The sequence below is a fragment of the Syngnathus typhle genome, linkage group LG1, assembly GCF_033458585.1.
Source record: "Syngnathus typhle isolate RoL2023-S1 ecotype Sweden linkage group LG1, RoL_Styp_1.0, whole genome shotgun sequence".
NCBI classification, from domain to species: Eukaryota; Metazoa; Chordata; class Actinopteri; order Syngnathiformes; family Syngnathidae; genus Syngnathus; species Syngnathus typhle.
In genome coordinates this window covers 14,158,563-14,185,392 of record NC_083738.1, presented here as the reverse complement: position 1 = coordinate 14,185,392, position 26,830 = coordinate 14,158,563, and the positions used below count along the sequence as shown (strand labels likewise).

The 26,830-nt window shown below is 42.1% G+C and overlaps 1 protein-coding gene across 3 annotated transcripts in view; it reads left to right on the top strand.

The window, feature by feature from the left end:
- Nucleotides 1-26,830, top strand: part of LOC133154361 (A disintegrin and metalloproteinase with thrombospondin motifs 2-like) — an 83,812-nt gene that overhangs the window by 40,927 nt on the left and 16,055 nt on the right. For 2 of the 3 annotated variants that reach the window (XM_061279003.1, XM_061278994.1), the window contains exons 4-9: nt 16,981-17,186; nt 22,798-22,881; nt 24,666-24,822; nt 25,587-25,692; nt 25,798-25,941; nt 26,334-26,466. In XM_061279003.1, coding sequence (XP_061134987.1) covers nt 16,981-17,186; nt 22,798-22,881; nt 24,666-24,822; nt 25,587-25,692; nt 25,798-25,941; nt 26,334-26,466 — 830 coding nt within the window. Of the gene's footprint in view, nt 1-16,980; nt 17,187-17,401; nt 17,474-22,797; nt 22,882-24,665; nt 24,823-25,586; nt 25,693-25,797; nt 25,942-26,333; nt 26,467-26,830 lie in introns of those variants that run through there. The other variant, XM_061279012.1, reaches the window with a different exon arrangement.

The window sequence follows — 26,830 nt, the reverse complement described above, 5'->3', positions numbered from 1 at the left end:
CAGCAAAACATAATAACAGAACAATACCCAATAACAATAATTGTAAGAGCCGATTTTCCTGAGTTTGACATAATTTCCCAAAACACAGTGACGCAGGTACAAATGACCAGTCTTACTATGAATTTTAATTCGTACCTTGGGGATATATGTTTTTTTTGTGTGGGAGGGAGGGAGGTCATAATCAATGACTATTAATCCATTAATCATCCAACCCTACATGCTCAGGTGCTAAAATCCTCTCCTCCTTCTTGGGAACAATCACATGGTATACTTTGTACCTCCGACAAGAAATTACTGCGTGGTTAGGCGAAGTATTTTCTGCTGCCAGCTGCGTCCTCCCTTCCTCCTCCTTCCTTCCCTCCCTCTTTGTGGCTGCTGGCGTGATCCCCAGAGTGCACGACTGGCTTATTATCACACATAGCATATGTGTTTGTCTCTTGTTTGTATGTGTGAACGCGCGCTTTTTGTTTCTCGCCTGTTTAACAACTGAATGATGGCACTCCTGCGTCCAGCAGCGCGGATTTGCCAGTGTGTGTTCCCTTCTGGCTGCTCACCTGCTAGGAGGCTCCCAGCAGGCCTTCCATTCAGCGTACTACAACTATTGTTGCCATCTTTACACTGAGCTTGGTTGCGCCGTAATTGTAGGGTGGAAGGACCGGTCCTGCGCATCACTGCGCGACCCCCGCGCACTGATTGTTTTTTGTGCGCCTTTGCGTCTGTCAACGAGGGAGTGGGCGATAAGTCGCGAACCCTTGAAGGGATAAAAGGGTATCGTATTATCACAGCTGTGATGGAGAGAGTGCCTCTATAATCATAGCGATCATAGTGTTTTGACAAGATTAGCACCTTTCTGCCTCTCATGTGCTTCTCAGAAATCCACTGCCTGTTGCTGAAGTTATGCTACTAAGTGCAGCACTGTCTATTTATGGTCTGGATTGAAAGACCAAGGAAAGCAGCACACACTTTTTTAAATTTTTTTATTTACTCTGGAAATACAGACACAATACATAAATATTTACAAGAGTGGAACTTTCACAGTTCTACAGCCTTTGAATACAGTATTGTATCATTATTTGTATTTGGAATATATATACCGGTGCACAAATCAGTGGTGGCTCAAACCCGAGTTGTGAATTGACTGTTGAACACTGAATTAGAACTTTCGCATTTGAGCCAGATCGGGTCAAGGCATATTGTAGTCAGAGAGGGATCTTTGAATGGCGCTCATGTCTCCACCATGTGGGGAGTGCACATGTGTGTAAGCTATATGGTACACTCTTAGCAATTGGAAGTTTGGTTCGTTCTGCAAAATAAACGCAATAATGGTTTCATCTTGTAATTGAAGAAAAAAAAAAAGCTCTGGTTTGCACGTCCGCCTCGCAATTGGGAGGGTGCCGGTTCAATTCCACCTTCGACCCTCCCTGTGTGGAGTTTGCATGTTCTCCCTGAGCCCGCGTGGGTTTCCAACGGGCACTCCGGTTTCCTCCCACATCCCAAAAACATGCGGTAGGGTGATTGAGCTCTGAAAATTGCCCCTAGGTATGATTGTGGGTGGTTGTTCGTCTCTGTGTGCCCTGCGATTGGCTGGCAACCGGTTCAGGGTGTCCCCCTGCCTACTGCCCAATGACCGCTGGGATAGGCTCCAGCGCACCCGCGACCCTCGTGGGGACAAAGCGGTACAGAAGATGGATGGATGGAAAAAAAAGAAGTGTTGTTTTAGTCAAAACCACCCAGGGAGTTGGCTCCAATTTATGGTCCAATTTTTCACCCAAATTGGGTTGTTTTTGACCCACCATTTTTAAGGCTGTGTGTTCAGTGGACACCCGTGAGTAATTGTGTAGTAATTCCACACTTGTTCGGAATTAAGGACAAAGACAGGACCTTTCTTTGATCGGCGTCTTTTATTTTTGATTTTTTTTTCCGATTTGCTCTCACATTCGTATCGCTCGTTTGCCTGCTTGAGTGATAGGATTAGATAGGGTTCTTAAGCCGGTAATAATGTCAAGACGGCGTAATGCTTTTCAAAGTACTGTATGCAGGTTTAGCGGGAAGCAGCAGGTAGTGCTAAGTGACGACAGTTACGTACAGCGGGCCTCCCCGAGGGTGGTCAGTGTTCTGTGTTAGCATCTGTTATGTAACGGGCAACCCTGGGGACAGAATGGATGTCGAGATGGCGCGTGACTTCCTTCCTCCCACCACTGTCACTGACACACACATGCACACTGTTAAATATGGCACTCCTCAGAGAAGTGTGGGAGTAATCGAGGATGTGTCTTTCTCCATGGTATTTCAAAGGAAATTTTGAATTATGGAGCCTTTCTCCGTTGATGTTTGGCCATCTTTTTCTTACTCCTTGTTTAACCCAAACAGCTATATGTGAAATAATGTAAGCCTGAACAGAAATTACGTGTGTGAGTAACATGGCGGTGCACTTGCTGAAGCATCGTGTAGCTTGTAATGTTTACATGCATTTGAGAAGCGGCTGATTCACAGGTTAATGGAGCCACTCATGTGAACGAGGCGTTCATTCCTCGAGAGGCTCCAGTACATTAATTGCCATTACAGCTAGCTGCCTGTAGTGCAGTGGTTCTGTGTGTGTACATGTTTCTGAGTGCTTCTTTTTCAGAAAAGAGTATTTCCATCCCCAGAAATTCAATGTAATTGTTGGCCTTTTTCTGCTACAGTGCATGCCTTTAGTCCTCCATGTTATTGGAACATGTTGCGGCGGACCTTTTGGTTGTAATGTGTCAATGTTGATTTGTCAGTAATGTTGGGAAATACCAGTTATTGTAAGGATATTTTTAAAGAGAAGTTTTGCGAGCCAATAATATATTTTTCCCACAGGCTTTGTGAAAGACAAAAAAAAAAGTGAATATCAATGACACATTGGTTTCTGTCAAAGTAAATTCAAATGAGTGTCTTGCATTAAAAAATATCTCTATGCATCTGTGTAAAAAATATTAAATTATGTTCTGCATAAATGATGCAAACTTGTGTAAAAATATTTTCACGTGAGAGCAATGCTAAAATCTTCTAATAGCCACATCAAAAGCAAAATAATCAAACAAGTCTTACTTTGATTTCTCTGCTGGGAGAAGTAGGGAAGTGACTTTGTACAGCTCATGAACACTTTCAATAATTGTGAAATATGTATTTACTTACTTGCAGTAAAAACATTTCGTTCTTATGCCAAAAAGTGTTTTCTGTAGCTGAGGTCACCATCACCTTGTTTGTATGGCACCTTGACACAACAGCAGGATATGAAAAAACACCTTTGCCAACATAAGTGCCACCCTTGCAGTGATGGCAGGGCGATACTTCCCCTCTGCACAGTGAAAGTTCAAATTTCGCTGATGCCGTACAAAAGTAAGTTCACTTCTTTGGCATAGTTTGCTACCTCTATGATCCAACTCATTCTTTCTGTTTCCTGTCTTCCCTTAGAAGTCAGAAAAAATCCAGCTGGCAAAGTTCTGGCTTCGTGTTATCGTGTTAGTGTCTCCTGAGTTTACACAATCACCCCCAGACGCCCTCGTTACGCTCAATTCCTTGCCCTGTGCGAAACTATTTAAAAGCTCCCAAAGGTTGCAGCAAGATTGTGGCGGCTATTTTGTAATCTATCATTTGGGGAAATGAGAAATGAAATAAAAATAAAACCGTTGCCAGGTCAAGGCAACCTAATATTTCATATTGTTATATGATGATGACTCCTGCTGCGTTTGACCAATTATAGCTCATTGGTTGACACGCTGGCAGCTGCTGTTGTGCCGACGCATCTAATAATAATTTCAGACTTAATAAAAACAAATTTGTTCAGATCGGATATAGTGTGACGTTTGCAAGGTTGCAAGCAACTTTGTGGCTTTCATTCCTTCACTCTGCCGTATTAACACACAAGAACACAATGTCAATGAATAGGATACAGAGTTTGTCCCAATGCATTTTTTTCTTTAGTGTTTTCTGATTTCACCGTGCTCGTATTTATTTCTTGTTAAAGAGAGCATAAAAAGAGATATGTAGCTGATGAGAATGTCACACACAGAGGTGGACACGATGTTGGTGTTCGCCTTTGCCAAGCGTGTTTCCCTCGCTGTCTGGGTAGTTAGTGCTAAAATTGCCAATAAATAGTGGCCGGTGGCCTTCAGCATCACCAGCGGGGGAGAGATTTGTGTTCTCGTGTCTGATTGGCCCACACCTGAGGACGCGGATGAACCATCTTGTTCATCACGATACACTGCGGGGACACATTGTATGTGTGTGCGCACGTGTGGTAAGAATGGCCTTTATTTCTGTGTGCCTAAGTCAGACAAAGTAAGTTTCTATAATTTATTTTATGCGTGGCAGAAGGTTTGAAATGGGTGAGACAAGACAACTAATAAGAATTCAAAGCATCAGGACATGACTTCATTTGAATCAAGGGAAAGCTAAGATCACATTTGAAAGATGAGAAATGACAACTCGGCCCATGAGAGTATCAAGGGTAGTCACCTCAAACCTTGTCATGTTATTTTTACATCATCTTAGTTTTTCATCACAACACAACAATCACATGACTCACACAGTTTTTAACAGTGATCTTATTTTGACAGATGAATTTAAATGTCATTCCTTATACTCACTGAAATATGATCATTTAAATCACATTAGTGTTACTCCTTATGCCAACCATCTTGAAAAAGTCACACTTTAGCCATGTTCCAGGTTTTTGTTCTTTACTCAGCCCTCATATCGTAGCAGTTGTCCCAACGTATTTTGAATGTTATCCAAGTCGCAAAATTTTGTTACCTAATTTTTGGATGGGCTTGTCATTTGTTAGTTTTAAAAATACATATACTATATTTTTGTGTAGGACCATTGTGTTTGTCAATGTAGCATTAACATAGATAATACCACAGGGTTATATTTAATGTCATTTATAATTCTATGTTAGAAAAAGTCATTGTGTTACTTTTAATCATAATACTCAAAGGATGACTTCCAGTACAATAAAACATTGGCGTAAAAAAATTGAGTTGCTTCAGATGGGCCCCTACACATTTTCAATAGTTCAATATGAGTAATATCAGACTTTGCCAGACCTTTACATTTATTTTGAGAGAATTTTAAGAAGCAAATGGCACAGATTTGGTGTAATTTGTCACCATACATACCTATTAAGTGACACTGTGAAAAGTCCACGTTTTCGAGCAATATTCAAATGCGAGGGTAGAAACTTAAGTTTCTGGAAGAGTCGATTTAGATGTGAGAAGCCTTTGCGCCAGCCATCATGTCTCTTATTGTGCGAATCACACAGCGTGGCACCGTGATGCTTTCTGTGGTTCACTTAATGAGGTCTTCTTAGTGGCAGTACAGCAGGATGTCGCTTGAAATCCTCCCACTTCTTCTTCCTTTTACTTGCCATCACCTGTTCTGTCCTGGAGGTAGCCTCGGGGCTGACAGGTGTGCAACTGTGTGTTTGTGCAAAGGCATTCCTGAGTGACAATTGCGCGACTCTTGTGTAATGATTCCACATCCCTTCTTTTAATTCAGTTGTTATTGCTTTATCCACATCCTACTTTGAACGCTTTCCTTTTCTGTCCACAAAGTTTAAACTTTTGATTTGACATAACTCCCTCACACTTTAAACACTTTTTTTTTCCTGGTTATTTGCAAACGGGCGCACTTTCTAAACACAAGCCTCTGAACGGATTCCTTAGTCAGCCTGTAAAGTGTACACAGAGAAATTCGGCTGACATATCGTTGTCAAGACAAAATGTCAAAATCCTGCTGTTTATTTGCGTCATGATGGTGGCTTTACTGATCAGGTTTACGTGTACGTATTCGGGGGCTCATTTGCCTCGGCCCATTCATCACGGCGATACGGTCTAGACTCAATCGTGATAGGTGAAAATATACGATATAGAGATAGCATAGGAAAAATCATCCCACTTGCTTTAAGCACATTTTAAATGATTAAAACACACTTCTTAAATGTTCATCGTGCATTTTCTCACTTTTTTGCTGTTAAACATGGGTATTGTATCATTGGAAACAAAGAGATGAGAGGCTTGCCTCAAAGACTATTTGACACTCAATTGAAGTTCATTGTAAAACTGACAAAATAATAATGATAGTATGTTTTAAACACCAAAATGTTTAACCAAACCATATAATGATGAAAGTCCAACAGTAGAAAACCAAACCGCTCAGACGGGTTAACAGAAATTAGTATCGACGTTACAGTTATCATGAACCTTCAAACTTGAACTTTAACACACACAAAACAGCAACACATTATCCACGGGCATCTTCTTTCTCCCTTCTCTTCTCCACTGCCCCCTTATTATTACTGAAGTGCAGTTGGGGGACCTTTTGTGTCTCTTCTTTTACATCATGTCTCTTCTAGTACATCGCAGTCATGCCCAGCATGTTGCAACACAACGTGGCACTCTACTCAAGTCTGAATTTTAATTTGTCAGTGCAGTACATACTGTAAAAACAAATTAAAAACAAACCCACGCTTAAAAATGTACAATATAATCGAGGCGTGAGAAAGATGAACCTTGATACAGCGGGACTGCACTGTGCATGCTGACTAACCGCAACAATAGACCACAGCGCATGCACGTTACCAAAATACGTCAAATTAATTTGGTCCGTTTAGATTCCCAGTCACACAGTGTAGCAGACCAGACAAACAGGTCGCAGTCAGTGGAGGGAAAGGTGGTGAGCTGTACTTTGGGAATGAAATATTCATAGTAGAATCCAATTAAAACCTTGGCGGTTGAAGTTTCCCATACATTCAAAGCAGACATTAGCACAGCATAATAAGGTGATTTCCATCACCTGTAGTCAGGTGAACAGTCGCCACGGCGACAGTGACCACAAATGTGTAAGTGGTGGCCATGGAGTGGGGGAAAGTATTATCTTCCCTTCCCTGTGTGCTGTATATTGGTCTCCCATTTATCAGCATTTCTCTAGACTGTAATGAAAATGGAATAAAAATGGTGGTGATAAAAGTTTAACGCTGCACAATAAAACTAAAAGTATCACTGCTCACATATTGATGATATGTAGCTTTTAAGGAAATGGTAAGGGAAGCTTTCTGATACCTGCTTGCGTGATGATTGTTGAAGGCAACCATCCATTTTTACACCGCTTATAATCATTGCGAGTGAGCTGAAGCCTAACCCAGCTTACATAAAGCAAAAACGGAATACAAGTTCCATTCGTGGCCAGTCAGTCACAAGGGGCACGGAGACACTCACGTTGACAACTAAGGGGCAGTTAGTCTTTAATGAAGCGAACATGCATGATTGTTTTCTTGTACCTGACTGATAATTGTAATTTCACCTGGTGGGTTTTGGAGGGCGGTTCTTTCCCGTTCTGAAATTTTGCACTTTGACTTTTTAAACATTTCATTGTCCACTTTCAGTTGCCACTTTATGTAGCATGAGACAACTTGACGTGACTCCATGTCCTCGGCATCCACCGTGGCAAAGTGGGTTTATCGGAATCATATGTATAGGAGGCTTGACCAACGGATGCATGATTTATGACCAAAGTGGAAAATGGAATTGGAGTTTGTTGCCTGAATGCCCCCAAGAAGGCCTCGATGGAGACATTGAAACTCCCCCAACTTCTCAAGGTTTCTCCATGGTTAAGACGAGCTTTCACTCTCACGCTCTCTTCATGTCAGTACGTGCCTTTCAACAGGGCATAGAAATGTTAGGGTGAATAAAAAACACTTTTCTCCATTGGATGTCCCCTGTAGGCACATCAGCAAAAATAAATCATTCAATAATGTTTTTCTAAATAAAATCCAAAAGTTCTACAACAGTAAAAGTACTTGAGTAGCTACTTCTCTGCTTTTCTCCGCTTTGTAGGGTAATGTCCGAGTGGAAATGAACTCATGTTGGCCATGGTAGCCTCAATACTGAGAAAGCCATTATATTTATATAGCCCATTTCATCATTTCATACATAGGTAAAATCAATGTCCTTCACATGGGTACATAACAACACGTACGGGCAAAAAAATGTAAGACATTTAAAAAGAGGAATTTCAGATGTTTAAAATAAAAGTAGAAAAATAAAAAGTAGGTTACTAAAATTACTGAATAAACATAGCTTGATGTGATTTTGGAAAAAAAAAATGAAGTCGAAATACTCTAAAACTGTGGTACCTAACCACTGATGACCGCAAAATATAATTCATTCAGCAGATGGAAAAAAATCCAGATTTTTTTTTTTACTTTTGAAATTGACTTTATAAAATTCCAGTATACTTTTAAAGCAATAACTGGCTCATGCATACTTCTGCTGTACTGTAACAGTTCCAAGATATGCATGTATGTTCTCATTCCTTTAAGGAACATAGAAATCTTCTGGCTTTGTGTTTGTAATTTGCTGACTCATCACAGGACACACAGCTAGCGCATCACTTCCCTTTTCGACTGCAACCTCCTCGTCTCTCCCCTTTCCTGGCTCGCTGTTCCTATTCTTAGCAGATGTCATGTTCTCCATTACAACAAGACACTAATGTCTACTCTTGCTTACTGCTGGCCTTGCAATGGGTGTGTGTTGTCCAGTACTAACCTCGTTTAAGCCCGCTTTGTCTCTTACACTTCACGTATGGCTTAACTGAGCTGGCACCTGACAGTGCTGCTGTTTCCACCGGCGAGACCTTTTCCATCGTTTGTTTCCATATACGTGTGTCTACTCGCATTATCCACACGCCTACAATTCCCGTCCACTTCGCTCCCTTGCACATTAAAATGCTGGCAGTTGTACACGCTGACATTGTTTTATCATAATATAATAACCTTGAACATTGTCACAGTTTAACCCGATTTGATTTACCACCATAACGCAACGTCAGTAATCCTCTTGGAGTGATTTTGCTGCGTAATGCACAAATGACAGACAGACTAAGCAAATACTTGGCCCACACATTGTGAGCAAGCACTCTTCCCTATGTGTAGACACACATACATACATACACACACGTGTGCACACACATACTGTATTGTCACAGCGCGGTATTCACAGAGTCATCAGTGCTGCAGCTATTATTAATGAGAGGGAATCAGGTCATCAATATTTAAGTAGTGTCACTGAGGCCACTGACAGATTGTGTGTGCACGTGTGTGTGTCTTTGCGTGCGTCTTTGCGTGCATGTGTGTGTGTGTTTTGGTATGTGTGCCTGCATACCAAATAGGGACAGAAGCCATAATGCTATTTCTTCCGGCATTGTAGTGAGACCTGGTCCATTACAATAGGCAGACAGAGAAGGAGACTTTTTATTATTTTCAAATTAAGAGATGCAAAACCTCCTATCATGTGCTTCTTGACTCCCATCTATTTAGAACCTATATGAAGGAGAGCAGATGTGTGTGTAAACTGTAGTCAAACACATCCATATACACACATGCGCACACATTATTATTATTAGTAGTAGTAGTAGTAGTGATGGAATGGGCTAATACCAATACCAGGTATCAGTCGGAAAACAAAGTGGTATCAGACATCCCTAATTATTATTCGTAGTAGTAGTAGTATGATTGAGAGTACTCCTATTATAATGGTACTTTAATAATAGTATTGCATAATTGCCCTCTCCTCGTCTCATGCTGCTCTTCATTCACCAATAGTACTTCACATACATTTCAAGATGATAAGGGCTTTGACCGTTTATTTTCCCAAACCACTTATGAATAATAGTCGGTTAGGGCAGGTGTATGGTATTCTGGGATGTAAAATGCAGCACATTTGTATCTTCTTTATTTTATAAATTGCTATGGTTGGACGTAAATAACATCGCAGCAATGGCTGCATATTACCTTGCACTGGACCACATCCTTGTTGTCCAGATCAGAAAAAGAGGTATTGCCTTAAAAAAAATTCAACTTCATTAAACAGCTTCAATTCCCGCAACAGTAAGTTCCATCTCACAAAGTCGTTGTTTTGGATGTTTTTGCATGCTAACCCTGAGACATGACCACTGCCTGGCAGGTCATTTTCAAATGATAGCATTCTGATCATTTGCACTTGTATGTACATACCCCCCAAGGCCAATATGCCTGGCTTAGACTTCCTCCCTCCTCTCTGCCATGATACCTATTGTGAATTGGCCCAAAATAGATAAAACTGCATTCTACTGAATTGCCTTTCTTCTTCTGCCATCCCCAGCCTCATGGATTAGTGGGTATTATTGCTCGGCTGAGTGAGGCCAACCACTTGATTTGGAGAGCATGGAAAATATTCTTTTCTAATAACCTCTCTTTATTAAATCTCCCTGGAGGACACGGAGCAGCCTATTTTTCCCTGTGGACGTGGTCATCTGTAAAGCTGCCAACAATCCTGTAGGTTACTTAATGGTGAATGCAATTTGTGGATTATTGCTTCCTACAAGTGGGAATAGCCTTAATGTTTTTTTTCTCTCCGTATAAGGTCAGTAATGGGAGGTTTCTTGTTTTAAAAATAGCCCTACAAAGTCTGTGTGTGGAGGGGTGGTGGCTTTTTTTTATTATTACACGTACAACACCTCGACTGACCGTTGTGCTTCCCTATAATTCATTCATTAGGGATTAGTTAAGTGTTTTTGGACGCAATGCGATGGAGGTTTTGGTTTGCATTTCAAAAAAGTGGGTGGTGGGCGATCCACCCAGAAAGCCCCGCAGTGTCCCTTGTTTGCCATCTGTCTGTGTGGACTGTGATTTGATTACCTTGGAGCTTCATTAGGAGAGGGAAATGGATGGGGGGTGAAGACATGCTGATTTCCACCCCATCCTCCCTCTTAGGTTACACTTGCATGGATGAAGCTGTACCCGTTCATGCGCATTTAAGGTGAGGGACTGAGAATGGATGAGTTGCACATTTTTGCAGAACTGTCCCTCTAATGTGGAGTCGGCTTTGCTTGAAACTAAATATCTCTTGTTAATAAATGTCTTCTGTTTGGCTAACCTGGCCTTCCATATAGTGGCTGTAGTGTAGTTGTAACCGACAAAGACTCTTGTAGTTGTGACAGAGGTTTCGCTACTTGCTGTTCCTGGAACATTGCACAGACAAAAAATAGCATTGGTTACCAACAAAGCATCTTTTTGGGCCAGAATCAATTGTGTGTCAATAAACAGAGCGCACAGATAGAGCAGCACATGGATTCATATTGCAGCAGACACATGCCACACAGGCACTTGCCAAGAGCTCAAGGAAGGGCTTGTTTGTACGCAATGTCTTCAAGTTTCTTCACAGACTGTCCTTAAAACTCTTCTTGTCCGGCTTTCCTCCCACAACAGGTGGAGGTGTGATCTCCTCATGGACACACGGGCGCCTTGTTTGGATAAGCCACTGTTAATGAGCGCAAGGAGCTGTAATTGTTTTTGATTATGTTGTATCAGCCTCCCCGCGCTGCTGGCTTTGAAAGAATGATGAATGGCTTTTTTAATTGTTTCTAATTGATAACTGCTCTGAGAGACTTTGTTATGAAACTCTGCCAATTTAGTAACACTGATACACTGTGGTGCCTTATTAATTCTCTCTCTTCTGGCTCAGAGCACCGTGTGAGTGAAGAAAGCTCCATCTGTGTGTCTGCGTCCGGGCCTAACATGTCATATTTTGTGCTGGTAAGAAGCACATATTTTTACTTTTATTCTAATGGCCGAGTGTCTGGTGCTTTAACCGAACCTTCGTTGTTTGAAATTTGGCTGTTTACTGCCCTCATTGGGTTGCAGGGTCGGCACAGTGTATGCATTTATCATATACTACATGTATTACATATAAGGTGATATTTTGTGATAAATCTTATCATGGGGTTCCTAAATGCTACTGCGCCATCCAAAACACCTTTCTAGATAGACTTTCCCAAGAAGACTGTTTTTAAAGATACAACTAAAAAGTAGGCAGTTTATTGAAGTAAAAGTAGGAATCAATTCTAACAAAGTGGAAGAAAGTTCATAGGAAGCACTCACTAAATGTTTTGGTCATTTGGTGTTTATGAAGGCCGTCTGTGGGTGACCTGCTGTGTACGCGCTCTTACAAACACATGGTGTCCACCTGTGGGGACTTTTAAGTGGTCCGCCTGTGGCTGGCTCTTTTGGGAAGTCATGCAGGTGTTAAAGGTTTGCGCTCATTCCTCAGAAGATTTAATGAGCGAAACCCTCAAAAGAAGTGAACTATTCGTGAGTACTCAGTAACAGCACTCAGCGGAGGCAGATAAGGAATGAGGGTACGTATTTCCTAGTTTGAAATCCTAGTTTGAAACCCGAGTTTGAAACCCTAACCCTAGTTTGAAACCCTGACCCTAGTGTTAATGCACACGTTAGTGTTGCAAAATAGTGATGAATAATGGTTGCGGTAAATGTTGGATGGGTGAGCTTGCATGCTTCTTATTGGGAGCTAATTTTTCACACCCTAGATACGTATACAACATCTCGTGTTTGTATTTGGCTCCGTCTATGATAACATGTTGCATTCTTTCGATGTAAATTGGGTTCTTACAAACATCAGACATCCAGCTGTATGTTACAAGGCCACATCTGTCATTTTATTATCGGGGCTTGAATAAAATCGTAGGACTCCCTGTTCAACACTGCAGTGAAGGCCCTCCACATTCATGTTCTCTCTTAATTGAGAGTATAAAATGTATGAAGACAATTTAGAAAAACGTCTTTCCAAAAATACACTTTATGTAATAGCTTTGCATGGACTACAATAACACCGCAAATAGATCTTTCTTCATCTTCCATTTTGGTCATTTATATGGTTTGCAGACTGAAGATTAGGGACACATTGATAACTCTACCTCCCCCATATCCCACTGTTTATCATTTTGGTTAACATTCAGCAGTTTTATTGAAACAGCTCCCAGAAGACCGTGATAATTATTCATACATCAAACAGTGAACTCTGCCCATTTATTAATAACCACTTCAAGTTTAGGACTGTTTATCTCCAACTCTAAATTTAATCACGCTCATGAGGTATTTGTTGATTCTGATGCCCTAAGATCGCTGGTATTTAAGATGATGAATTATATCTGCCTATTTGTCCTCTCTGAAGGGGAGCAGAAGAGTGTTTTTAATATCGAGAGAAGCAGCCATCATAATCAGCGGGTGAGAGGGCCACCTATCCTCGCTGCCGCTTGGTTTGTCTGTGAGGATTTTCTGTCTGTTTGGTAGATGAGGCAACCTTTGGCTCCTTCATCTTACGTAACTGTCTGTCCAATGCAAGCGCATAGGGAGGGCGGCCGGGTGGGAGAGAGGGGGTGTTTTATCAAAAAAACACTGCCTCTGTGTCCTGCTGAGCCGTTCCTTAAAATAATGAGAGCTTACAAATCTAAGTTGAGTTCACGCATCTGTGGCAAAGTCACCAGGTAAGTGAGAGAATTCCATCACGGATTGCAAAATGAGCGTGGATGCGTCTCGAGCGCTTTTTCACTTGATTAATTACAGCAAACAGGAAAATCCCACAGAAACATTGTGTAAAACCCAATCATCGCCATCTTGAGAAGCCATATGAAAGATTAAAGGCAAACTCTCCTTCCTCAACCTTGGATGAGAAGCAGGGAGCCTTAAGGCAATAAGACCGTAAAGCCAAGTTGATTTGAAGTTTAACTGGTCTCACCCACAGTGAAACTGAGCTGTCTGACAGCGTGTTTGCATCTGTGTCACGCCCAAAAAAAATCTCTTATAAAATAAATACTGGTAAATATGTCAGCACAATGACAAACACCAAATAAGTAGCGCTAAAACATTTGGCAAGCCTACACGGTTTAATGAGCAACTGACATAAATGGTACAAAGAGTGCTTGTAACCCAAAAGAGCCAGTTTGAATAAACTCTTCATTAAAAGTCTGTTTGTCAGACATCAAGCGGCCAATGCCAATAATCATTTGAAGATGTGGCAGGCGTAGGGTTAGAGTTAGGCTACCCCTTGAGCTAAAAACTAGAGCTGGGCTCATATAATTTGAATTTAAGATTTCATCATTCTACCAAATTGATCAAAACTCGGTGGTGCACTGGGTAGCGCGTCCGCCTCACAGTTGGGAGGGTGCGGGTTCAATTTCACCTCCGACCTTCCCGCTTTCTCCGGGCACTCCGGTTTCCTCCCACATCCCAAAAACGTCCTTGGTAGGCCGATCGGGCACTCCAAATTGCCCCTAGGTGTGAGTGCGGATGGTTGTTCGTCTCTGTGTGCCCTGCGATTGGCTGGCAACCAGTTCAGGGTGTCCCCCGCCTACTGCCCGATGACGGCTGGGATAGGCTCCAGCACGCCCGCGAACCCCGTGGGGACAAAGCGGTACAGAAAATGGATGGATATATTATATTATATCATATTATATTATATTATATATATTATATATTACATTACATTATATTAACCATTGACAAACCCTTACTACAGTGGTCACCAAACTACGGCACTAAGTTTTGACAATACAAATGTCTCACTGTGCCGAACGGCGCGATATTCCCAGGTGGAAACGGGGCTGGTACAAATCTGATACAAATGTGATATTGCTGCGATATACTCAGCCGCACACCTTGATGCCTCGTCTTCAGTCAAGCAGACAGATAGTAGGTGTTCTACAAGTGAGCGATACCCCCCATCACTCCAGGCGCTCCAAGCGAACCTCACAAGCACCCAAGGTCCTCGTGGTCTCTTCTCATTGCTCACTCTCATCCATCACATCAAAGCTCTTGCCTCTTGCCTCTCTCTTTGCCTCCATCCATCTCTCTTGTAGCCTATTCCTCCTCATTTTCCCGGGAAAACAAGCTCTTTGACAGCTACATTGAGTGTGCTTACTGAGTCCAAGCAAGGACAGGGGAGTGTGCTGGCAAGGAAATGTTTAAATCATTAGTCTGGCAGCGGGACAACACCTTTTAACCTTGAACAACCGGAACCCTTTCGCATTGCCCCATGTAGCTGCCACTCTGCGGTACCTACCTTTTTCCCTTCACTAAACATGCAGCTGTGGTCATGAGTTACGCAACCTCCCGGCATTGTTTAATCCGCAGACGATGCCAGTTTGCAAAGGCACATTAACGCAAGTGCGAACGCAACCCCGTCCCCCGGTCGTCTCTGCGTTACATAAGTAAGAAGTAAAAATATCCAGATTTGCCTTTTAAAAGTCGTGGGTGCGGTTTTGACACAGAGCTCGTTAAAGGCAGCTTCTTTGCGTAATTGTGCCTTTTCGTCCCCCGCCCGCCGTGTTTCGTACTTTCTGTGTGGGTTGTCTGTCACTCAGTAGGGTGTGGGCAGACATGGGATCATATTCAGACTTCCAGATTCAATCAGCTTACGACTCAGGAGCCAATATTAGCCACACGGTTGTTGTTTTCCGCATGAGCTCCGTTGCCTTGGATACGTTGCATAAGAGAAAGATAGGAAAGTGCCGTGCCCCTTGCTGATTGGGAGACAAGATGGCAGGTCTCACTTTTTCTTCACCACTCTTAACTGGATATGTCAAAACAGTGCAGATTCCAGATCTCCCCTGATGACACCTCTCTCACAAACAACTCCACAAATTCCACATAAATATGATTCTGCAAATAGTAAATAAATTCATGACCAAAATAGAAATCCTCTTGCCAGAATGATTTCATGTGTTTGTCTTCCTCCACTGTGGGTCACAGTCATTTATTTTTTGTGCTGGCTGCACAGAGACCAGAAATTTAAGACCACTGGGAATGTCCTTCCGTGGCTTCCGTTTATGAAAGGCTAGAGAGGGAGAGCAGCTTGAGAGTGAAAGCAGGCCTTGCTTCAAGAGACAGCACCATATAGTATCTCCTCTCCTTTTATTGCACAGTACTGTGTAATGCTTTTAAAAAACAAATGGACTGAATAAGATACTTGAAATCACCTTGCTGAAGTTGTCTTAAATGTGAAAATAGTCTAGTTGTGAGGGTCAACTACTGTTCCGTGCCTCTGTAGACTTTGCTCCTAACACAAGTTGACTTCTTGAACAATTGAGATGTTTTGCAGTTTGTAGCAAGGCAAGAAAATTGCAGGCCGGGCAGCCCTGTGTGACCGAACTGTCTCCCATCCATGTGTTTAGCAAGGTCCATCTGCTGCATTTTTACAGACAGGAGTGGAAATATTTGGTTGATTAGGAGCAAATCTCGAACACGTCGCCGCCACTTCAATGATGCCAACTGCTGTTCAGGAAAATGGGAAAACACAACACACACGCAACAGAAAAGATTACAGAAAAAACATTACAAATAATATGACCACTATTTACACGGCGCCATTAAAATTCAGTCGTGTTAAAGGTTTCCCCATTTTTTTAAATAATTTTTCTTGTTTTGTAAGATTGGATTCAGGTGTTCACCTCATTGGCAACTTTTAAGCAGAAATAGGTGTGGTTATTTTGGAATTAAAGAGACACTGAGTTCACACACTGATTTCTGAAGAAAAAAAAATTGAGTGGTCTCCTTTTTTTTTTCAAGAACTATAGCTTGGATGAGGATGTTCAGAACAAACCGATCACATTCAAACGTTAAATTTCAGTATGTTTTTCTCCCATTCGATCCTCCCGGGCAGATTTTCCTCCATTGCTTCTTCAGTCACCGATTTTCCTGTTTCAATTAATATCGCTCGAAAAGGTCTGACTTTATACAACTCGAAGATTTAAGATCTCAGCATTCCCCAGACAAAACCAATGTTCCTCAAGGCTCTTTTCTCAGCTCCTTTCTCTTGATCATCAAATTCAAATCACATTTGTTTTCTGGTTTCAATGTTGCACAGATGACACTCAGTTCTATATTTCCTCCAAACCGAACACATCCTTTTCCCAATCCCCCTCTCTGACTGCCTTTTAATACTCTGGCCGCTCTCAACTTTCCCAACTAAACAGCATCAAAACTGAGCTTCTGCCAAGCAGTTCTAAATCCATCTTTTTCTCATTTTCAATGAACCCATCATTTGAAAAGGTGGTGCCTTTTTTTTTAACCCTTCTTATTTATGTATGTCATTTTATACTAGCTTTTGCCCCTGTTTCCAGGTTCTGATCTTGGTGGTCTAATGGATCTGGAGTCTCTCTACCGAGGCGTGGAACAAAGCATCAACAACACCCGAGCACGACGCGCTCGCAGGCAGAGCATGGACCGGGCCTACAACATTGAGGTTCTGCTCGGCGTTGATGACTCTGTGGTCCAGTTTCACGGAAAGGAGCATGTCCAAAAGTATCTTCTCACACTCATGAACATAGTAAGTGCTGCTTACGTAATTTTTGGATAGCTCTCCAGATGAACTTACTCCATCCGGGGTGCCTAATTTGATGAAGGTGACATTGCTTCTCTTCCGTTTCCTCATTGAATGAAAAAGTGTTCTATTCAAGTTGAACAGGAAGTCACGGGAAGGTCGAAGAACGTTGGTAGCACTCGCACTCAGACAAACACCCCCACACACACACTCGCACGAGTACGCATACAGACAACGACTGAATGAGGATTCAATTCCCATCCCACATGTTCTCATCTAGCAATCAGCCACGGGTAATCCTTTCTTCTCCATCTGAATATGAGATTTCATTTGTGTGTGTGTGTGTGTGTGTGTGTGTGCGTGCGTGTGCGTGTGCGTGTGTGTGTGTGTGTAAAGCTAGGTGAGCCCTGTGCTCTGAAGGGGCGAGACAACATTTCATCAGGCTTTGTGTCCTGTCACCCCTCACTGTCGTCATGTCATTTCTTCCCAATATTTATATGAGTGTGTGCTTGTGTGTTTGTTTTTGTGTGTGTGTCAGCCTGAACCCGCCGGTGACATTAAGCTTTGCAAATTAAATCTGTGGTGCAGAAATTGTGTATGTATGTGAGTGTGCGCCTTCCTGTTGGCTGTGGCTTGCAGGACGACAGCGTGCTGTGCAAGAAGCCAATCTCCGACTACTAAACAGGTGCAAACTCCACCACGCGTTCGTTCGTTGTCTCGGCTCGGCGCTGAGGAAGAAGACGAGTTAGACTGTTAGTCGTGTGTGAGACAATCGAGGAAGAGAAGGGAATACGCTGCCTGCCCCCCTTTGTCTGCACAGTGGGGGAGGTGGCGAGGCAAACAGAGAAAGTGTTTTATATAGCACATCCGGAATAAATGACTGACAGCGCGATAAACACAAAGAAAGGTAACACTCCCACACGTGGCGTCTTTATAACGCATCTCCTCAAAGTTTGCTTTGCTTTCTTTAGGATGGGTGTGTCGTTTCTCCCTCTTCCACCTCCCTCTTCACTCCTTCCAGACTTGCATCAGCAACACTGCAGTTTGGAGTTGGAGCAAATCTTTTATTTGCTGTGGCTAATTAAGCTTCCCTAATTTTGTTTGGATTTCCATTTTGTTGGTGTGTCATTTTTAGGAGGCCAATTAGGGCTGTGTTTAACATCTCAAAAGCACTTACTGTACCTAGAGTTTCCACGAGGTTTTTAATTGGATATTAATTACTGAAATGAAACTATTGCTTGCAAACTCATGGCCCAGGAGCCATACGTGGCCCACCACATCATTGTGCATGGCCCACTAACACAAATCATGTACTTCTTGTTTCTTGCCAAGAAGTACCAAAATGATGACATACTGTAAGCTTTATTTTTTTTGTCCCCTTTTTTGGTCACGTCACGCTTACGACAAAGATGAATTACTGGCAACACGTTTGACAGTTTTGCAATACTTGGTAATGTGTTGTTTTGTTTTATATAAAACTTTACAGCAGAGAGGAATTTATAAATATAAAAAGAAATACAAATACCAAAAGTTATCACCTGATAAAGTTAGCTTTAAATTTAGGACATGAATGTATGCAGCAACTAAATGAGTGAAGTTACTCGCAAAACATGATTTCGACATGATGCTTTTTAACATTAAATCGCAGTTCTTCTGAATTGAGTTATGAGCTCAGTCACAGCACAAATTCTATTCGCAAATCAAGCATGTGTGTTTGTGCGTTAGGGGTGTGGGTGCGGAGGTGGACTCGGCGTACTGCTGTGTTGCAGGACATCAAAGGACCCACCCACAGACGTCTGAATCCTAAAATCGGAATTCTATTTCATAAGTTCATCTGCAGTTCAGCGTGTGTGTGTGTGTGTGCGTGCGTGCGTGCATGCATGCGTGTGTGTGTTAAATGTGAGCACTGCTAATTCTACCTCCCACTCCTTTGCCTTGTGTTTACCTCTTTTCTCTATACGCCATTCTGTAGGAGTAATGATACGTAGCTGTAAAAGTGTGATTTTGTCATTAATGGCCATGATTACCTACTCAGCTGAAAGTTGACACTTTTTTCCATTCAATGCAAGATTTTAACCCATGGCATTGAATTTGACTGAAGCAAGGCGGCAAAGTTTGACTCACCCAACTCAATTTAACTTGTGTATGAAGGAGCCTTATGATGAAGACATGCCATCGTACGTAATTCATCATAACAGCAAAGTTTACTACAGTCCTACGATAAGCTACTCCTTCAGGGAGCTGTTTGCGTTTATATTCTGGCGGGAGACAAGTGGGATGATCTTAAACAGTTAAGCCTTTAAGTTTTCGTCAGTGTGAGAATGGCGAAGCTTGGATCACTCAAACATTAGATGCAGTGGGTTTGCGTCCCGGCCCTTAACAGACTGCCCACAGTATTTTGTTTAGTTTTGTATCTTATTAGTAATGCCCCCATTCTGGCAGAAATGTATACATGTCAGAATTCCGCACTGATTAGTATTTCAACAACCAATCACACTGCACAACACAAAATGTTTTGTTTGAAAATATGATAGATGGAGCTCATTTGAAACTTACGGCTGGCTCTATAAACTTCACAAACTAAAATTCACAACTGAAGTGGAATTGTGGTGCCACTCAAATGGCCAATAGTGCGATCACATATTTATTTACGTTTTACAAAACCTTCAAACAGGTGATACTTTAGGGGCTCAGTAACCATTTTATATGAAATCACATATCATTCCCTAACAGAATATCTTTGGTGTGAAGATTAAGGTACAGAAGGTGATCATTGTTAACAGATTGAGGATGTGATTATATATAACCTGAATGGAGTGGACTAGAAAAAAAAGACCCAGTTCTTCAGCTTTATTCTGCACGTGTAAATCAATCTGGAGAAAAGTAAAATGAGTCCAATGCTGGTCTGGAGATGACCATCAAGGTGATGGATTCAATAGCCTTTGGTGCTGCATCTGTCTCGTGAGCGTCCATTAACAGGAGACCTTTCGAGAAGTGCGACAAAGTGTTAATCACACTATCCTTGGATATGAATAGTCAGTGATAATAAGGGTGTGTGTATGTGTGTAAGGGAAGTTCTTAACTTATGCAAATTTCTGTACATAAAGTTGACATTTATGCTTCCACAATTCAGGAAGCGCCTTTAGCTAACAGCTCCCTCATTGTGATTTGCCGTGCTTGTGTGTTGAACAAGCCACAAAAGGAGTGAACAGTCAGATTTTCAAGCGGTAAGAGGATCCGGGCAAAGGAATTGAAAGTACTGTAGGACAGGTAATAATAGACTGCTCGTCAGCTGGAAGTGTCACAGATATTGGCAAAGCGCTGTCAGACAGGCAATTCCAATTCTCACTGTTTTAAGTCTTCCCAAGTGTCCCCCCCAAAAAGACGATCTGTGCATAGCTGCTTCTAAATGACACAATGCTCATGACAATTTTTGTGATGACTCACTTCTGTGTCATCAGCAGATGAGATGTTTTTAGTGCATGTTTTTGCTACAACAAATGTTCATCATTTAGTCAATGTGGCATCATATGAACAAAATCCTTCAAAGCACATCAGAATTGTTTGTAGCTGTCATTTTATCTCGATGTTTGTAAAGTATTATTGAGTGACATGCTCCAAAAAATAGCCAGGGCTAACAACAGCAAATGTGCGGTCGATCCATGGACAGTTAGGAAGCGACCTAAAGTTTTTCTCACTCTTTCACCCTAATTTGCTCCGTGTATACTCTGCTGAAGACATTTGGGGAAAATCCCATTTCCAACTGAAAGACTGCAAGTGATTATGTTTAGCATCTTCTCATTTGGCTACTTCAGGAAGATATGTTGTACAGACGTATTTTAATCTTTTATTACTTTAATGCCTGTATTTGTCTCCATCAAGGCCAAGACATATCACCTGCTTTTTTTTTTTATCACTGTATAATGACCAAAAAGTGCCAACAGCTAATTAAATGCAAATTAAAAGTAGCAACATCGCAGTTCTTCTTTATACCACCTAAGCACCTTCCAGTTAGTATCTACTTTTAATTTGACAAATACCTTTGGTTGCATTGGCGTGTTTTTCGCACCTTTTTTAAATCTCTCAGAGGAATAACTATGATTTTCTAAACCTAATTCAATTGTCCGGTTGTGTTGGTACTAGACAGGGAGGCATCGATGAAGCTCCAATTTTTAGGAGCTCATCTCATACCAAGGTCACTGTGCTATACTTTTAATATGTATTGTTATTTTTGTATCCATCCTTTGAATCGTTGAGTGTTATTTTATGTACACATTTATGCTGCTCTGTCCTACACACAGTTAGCGGTCAAAAAGACCCATTTTGTCTCGTAGGCTAATTACAGTCTGCATTTATTTTGGTTCCACTTGGGTAAACACACACTTCCACATGGAAAGTGGTGTTTCCACTAAAACCGCTCGTGTTATTTTAGGGATTCTCAATGTGTGATGCTGGTGTAGAAATCTACGTATAGTTTGATTTCAAAATATTTATTATTTACCATATACACGTTACTGCAGACAAGAAAAGCTTTAACTTGCGTTCAAACTGACAATGGAGCCAGGCTAATGCAATGCAGCAAATCACATCCAACAGTTTGTATCTTTTGGATTTTTTTCCGATTATTTAGCTTGGCTACACACACACACACACACACACACACACACACACACCAGCATCGAGTTACGTGAAATCTTTTCACTCATCTATGCAAATGCTTTATTAGCATTATTCTCTCAGAATGCATCGTTTTCTCTTTCGTTTTAAAAAAAACTCTCTGCTCTCAGTTTGGGACTGTTACACAGAACCCCCCCCCCACCCCGCGATCTGGGCTTTATTCATAGCATTACTCTTTCTCTTAGCCTTCCCGTGCTTGGTGCCACTGATTATTGTTCCTCTCCCTTTACCTCTGTGTGTGTATGTGTGCATGCAAGCTTGAGTGTGCATGCGTGCACGTGCGCGCGTGTGCGTGCGTGCGCGTGTCTGTGTGTGTTGTCCATCAGCCATCTCATTATGGCTGTCTGTTTTTACATCCTTTTGCCTCATTAGGCACCACACACAGCCACTAAGACCAGCAGGCCTTAACTCCCACACCAATCTGCCCTGTGTATGCATTGTCTTCTGTCTTTCTTTAACTACTTCTTGTTCCATTCATGTGATTTAAATGACACTGGTGCATACAAAGTTACAAGTTAGTTAAGAAAATGGGATGTTCATGTTGTCACATTATAACTGAATCAGCTGTGCAACTATTACAGAACCAGCTTTCTCTGCTGAATATTGAATAGGGATAATTCTTGGTTTTAATTGTATATGCTGTATATAGAGCGACGGTGGATGGATGGATGGATGGATGGATGGATGGATGGATGGATGGATGGATGGATGGATGGATGGATGGATGGATAGAGGGAGGGAGGGAGGGAGTGATTGGGTGGAGTGGATTGGATTGGGTGGGTGAAAAGAGTTTTGCTTTGAATTATTTTCATCGTATCAAACAACAAATTGGAGAGAAGGCTTAATTTTTGACGTATGATCGTGAAGTAATTAATTTTACGACAACATTTGGATGTTTTTATTTTTCAATGGACTATTGCCTTCCTGTGTGTGTCCTCAGGTGAATGAGATCTACCACCACCAATCTCTGGGAGCAAAAATCAATGTGGTACTGGTGCGGATTATCATGTTGGGCCATGCAAAGGTAAGACCTGAGACAGGTGTTTCTCGAACTGCGGTCTTGGGGTTTATGCAAGCTGTAATTTGGGAGTCGGCAAGATAATTTGCAAGGGAATACAAATGGGGATTAGCACACCCATAAAGAAAAACTAATCATTCCTGCAGTGTTCAGCAGGATTGACTCCGTAATTGCTCTCCACAATTCTCCTTTATTGTAATACAGAAAGTAGTAAAACAATTATTCTGCTCTTTAGGAATATATAAGGAGTCCCTTGAAAAAAAAAAGTCTCCCGTATAAATGTGTCCCTGGTCGCAGTGGCGTAGCCAAGCCGGGGCGCCCCTACTGGAAAAATTCCTGGCTACGCCACTGCCTGGTCGCACAAATTTTGAGAACCCCGGTAATGCACAAGGCAAGTTCCGTGGTTCCTGAAAACAATGATGCCCTTTCTTTTGAAAGTAAAAAAACTAAAAAATGGACTCGGCTTGATACAAGAATATTGCTACGGTCACTTTAAATATCTATAGTAAGCACAGCCAATTCTTTCAAACACATAAGCAAGGACACAGACACACGCAACGTTGCCCCGAAGCCTGTTATTCCAGTGGACTGAGCAAAAGACGAACTAAAAGCATGGGGCATCTCGGGGGAGTGTTTTCAAGTCGCACGCCTTCACAGTTCAGCACCAAAGCACACAGAAACTGCGGCCGTTATGCAATCAGCCTTCCTCCCAGTAGACTGCAGCACAGAATCATGGGAAGTCCAGGCAAAGATAAACAATCAATGATCAGAATCTCTCATTCACAAACATCGAGATGGAACAGAGAGGGCTAGCGTCCTTTTTCTATCTGCCAGTAATTCTATCGGCCTGCAGTTGTAGAGCAGAGGAACAAAGAAGTGAGAATAATGTAGGAGTGCTAATGTCGAAGTGGATTACCCCACAGGATGATAACACCCGTTGTAATGCTGGGATTGCTGCTCTGTGATACACTTATCCCTCTGTATCCTTATCTTTTGCTCTCCCACCTCCTTGTGGCTAGTGCCACTGGAGTCCTGCGACGCAGACACACACACACACACACACACACACTCACGCCTCCATCCATCATCCCCTGTTGCAGCTTTAGCCAAAGCGCCGGCTGTCCATCATCCCCAATTACCGTGGCAACCGAGCTGCACCCAGACAGCCTGCAGATTGGCTGTGTGACCCTGAACACGGACACACCCTCACACAAGCGCAATATGCGTCCCAGAATACTATTAAATCTTGAAACTTAAAAGAAGAAAAAAAAATCCCTCAAGCATGAGTGTCACAGGATTGCTAACTAATTACCATCTCGGGATTTTTATAGTGTGGGCTATATTCTTTCGTCAGTCAAACGAAAAATAGGTTTCAAACGCTAACACTAATCCACGTAATGACATCATTACTGTCACGTCATCGTAATGTAGCGGATCGACATCGGATGGTTTGTGATCCATATCCATATAAATATCCAACACTTAATTCTAATACCATCTTTCTGTTTTACGATTAATGTATTTTGTAAAATTTACTCTTTATGTCCGTCAGAAATGCACTTTATTTATTCTGTCATTCCAATTCCTATTCATATTCAAAGTCATCTCGATTGTGTGCTGCTTGGATGTTCTAACTACTTTCTATCACTGTGGGTCATCTAAGAAATTTGCACATAAATATAATAAATGCAATACAGTGACACTGGCCCCTACAGAGTCAGCTGTAGCCTTTTTTGTGTGAATTCAATTTTCTGTCTCTATATCTGCGTTCTATTTCTGTCTCCTTGCAGTCCATTACTCTAATCAAGCTGGGGAACCCTTCCCAGAGTCTGGAGAACGTGTGTCGTTGGGCCTATGATCAGCAGAAACAAGACACTTGGGATGATCAGTATCACGACCACGCTATCTTCCTCACACGGCAGGAATTCGGCCCCACGGGCATGCAGGGTAATGACCGAAGACACATAGGAGTCATCTGATGGGCATAATACACATCCAAACCAGAGAGAGTATCCCGACCTCTTCCTCCCGCTGTCTCACGCGGCATAGTGCACTGTGGGTTTAGCGGTCGGTGGTTTTGCGTGCATCAGAGTGCAAGCTAACAGGAAGGCCCACGGGAGAGGCATCTAAAGGCACAGAAGCCCTTCAGCTGCCCTTGGGCTCAGCCTTCTGGAGCACAAAATCAATACGTAGAGCACGGACAGAAACAGCTCCACAATTAAAGGAAGCAAAGGACACACATGAAGATGCAGATTGCAAGAGACTCTTCAGGGGTTAGCTTTCAACATATAATCACACAGGTCTCAGCACTTTTGTTCTCAGAACAAATCTGCAAATAAAGTCAGTCACCCTTATTATATGAATCATTTGGGAGAATCAAGAATTTGATTCTAATAATGAATGGATCTATAAAATATGTTATCCAAAGCACATTCTTCACATTCACATTTTAGGAAGACATATGGGAGGGTACCTATTCATGTTTTTCTTTGCCTATGTAGTTCAAAATAACGTACTTTAACCTCCAGGATCCCATACACTGACCAACAACCTAAATTTGTGGGACAACATCAACCAAACATTTAGTATTGCAGTTCCACACTACAATTGTAAGCATCACGAAAAAATCTCGACATCTCCAAACGTGCAGCGTAGTTCAAAGCAATTTTTGAGCCAACGTTTAATGTTTCACTTGGCTTCATGTGGTGTAGGTTATGCCCCAGTGACTGGCATGTGCCACCCAGTAAGAAGCTGCACTTTGAACCACGAGGATGGTTTCTCTTCGGCCTTTGTGGTAGCGCATGAGACCGGACATGTGTGAGTACCTTGTCATAATATTATGCTTTGTACATGCTTGGTCTTTTCACTCCTATTTCTCATACACCCTGATTCTCGCCTCCCAACTCCGCTGTTTCGCCGCAGGCTGGGCATGGAGCATGATGGACAAGGGAACCGCTGTGGAGATGAGGTGCACATGGGGAGCATCATGGCCCCACTGGTTCAAGCTGCCTTCCACCGTTTTCAGTGGTCCAGGTGTAGCATGCAAGAGCTGGGACGCTACCTACAGTGAGACTTACACACAAGACTTAACTAAACGAAAATCTGTATTGTGTGTTTAGCTCTGAATATGTTCTACATGTGTAAAGTAATTTGCTGGAAAGACTGAGATCAATGTAGTAGTACTTGCGCTGCATGATTATTTTGATTTTCCATAATTCTGAAGCCTCATTTTATTTTAATTTGTTAACAACACTCTTCTTTGTGGTGTGACGAATTTAGAATTTTGTTTCAATTTAGACGAACTTACATAATGTTTTCATATTCGAAATGGAACTGCATGGCGGCCAAGTGGTTTGACGACCTAGTATTCCAGCATACAGACAAACTTTTACTCAAAGTCAGCTGCTCTCAGTTCCAGCAGGACAAACTTTCATCCGTCATCTGATTGTCATTCCCAGTTCTTATGACTGTCTCCGGGACGACCCCTTTGACCACAACTGGCCATCACTGCCGCAGCTTCCTGGTTTACACTACTCCATGAATGAACAGTGCCGGTTTGACTTTGGTGTGGGCTACACCATGTGTACTGCGGTAAGAGACCCCCCTTATGTCAACTAGCATGGCTCGAGACGCTTCTGAACTCTTAACAGTTTGTCAGTTTGCAATGTTCCTTTTATGAGAGCAGTTTTAAGGGTAGATACTAACTTCTCATGTACAGTGTTCCCCCGATACATCGCGATTCAGAGTCGGTGCGCTTTTTCAGTATCGTGAGAACAATACGACACGGTAACGTCACTGCTGTTGACCACAGCTCACACGCAGAAGGTTCCATTCAGACTCACTAACATCACGCGGCACCCCACCCAGCTCCACCTCTTAAAGGCGCCAGACACAATGCATCCTGTATTTTTGCTTGCAATGTTTTTTTTGGTGTTTGTTCAAATATGTTTGTTTA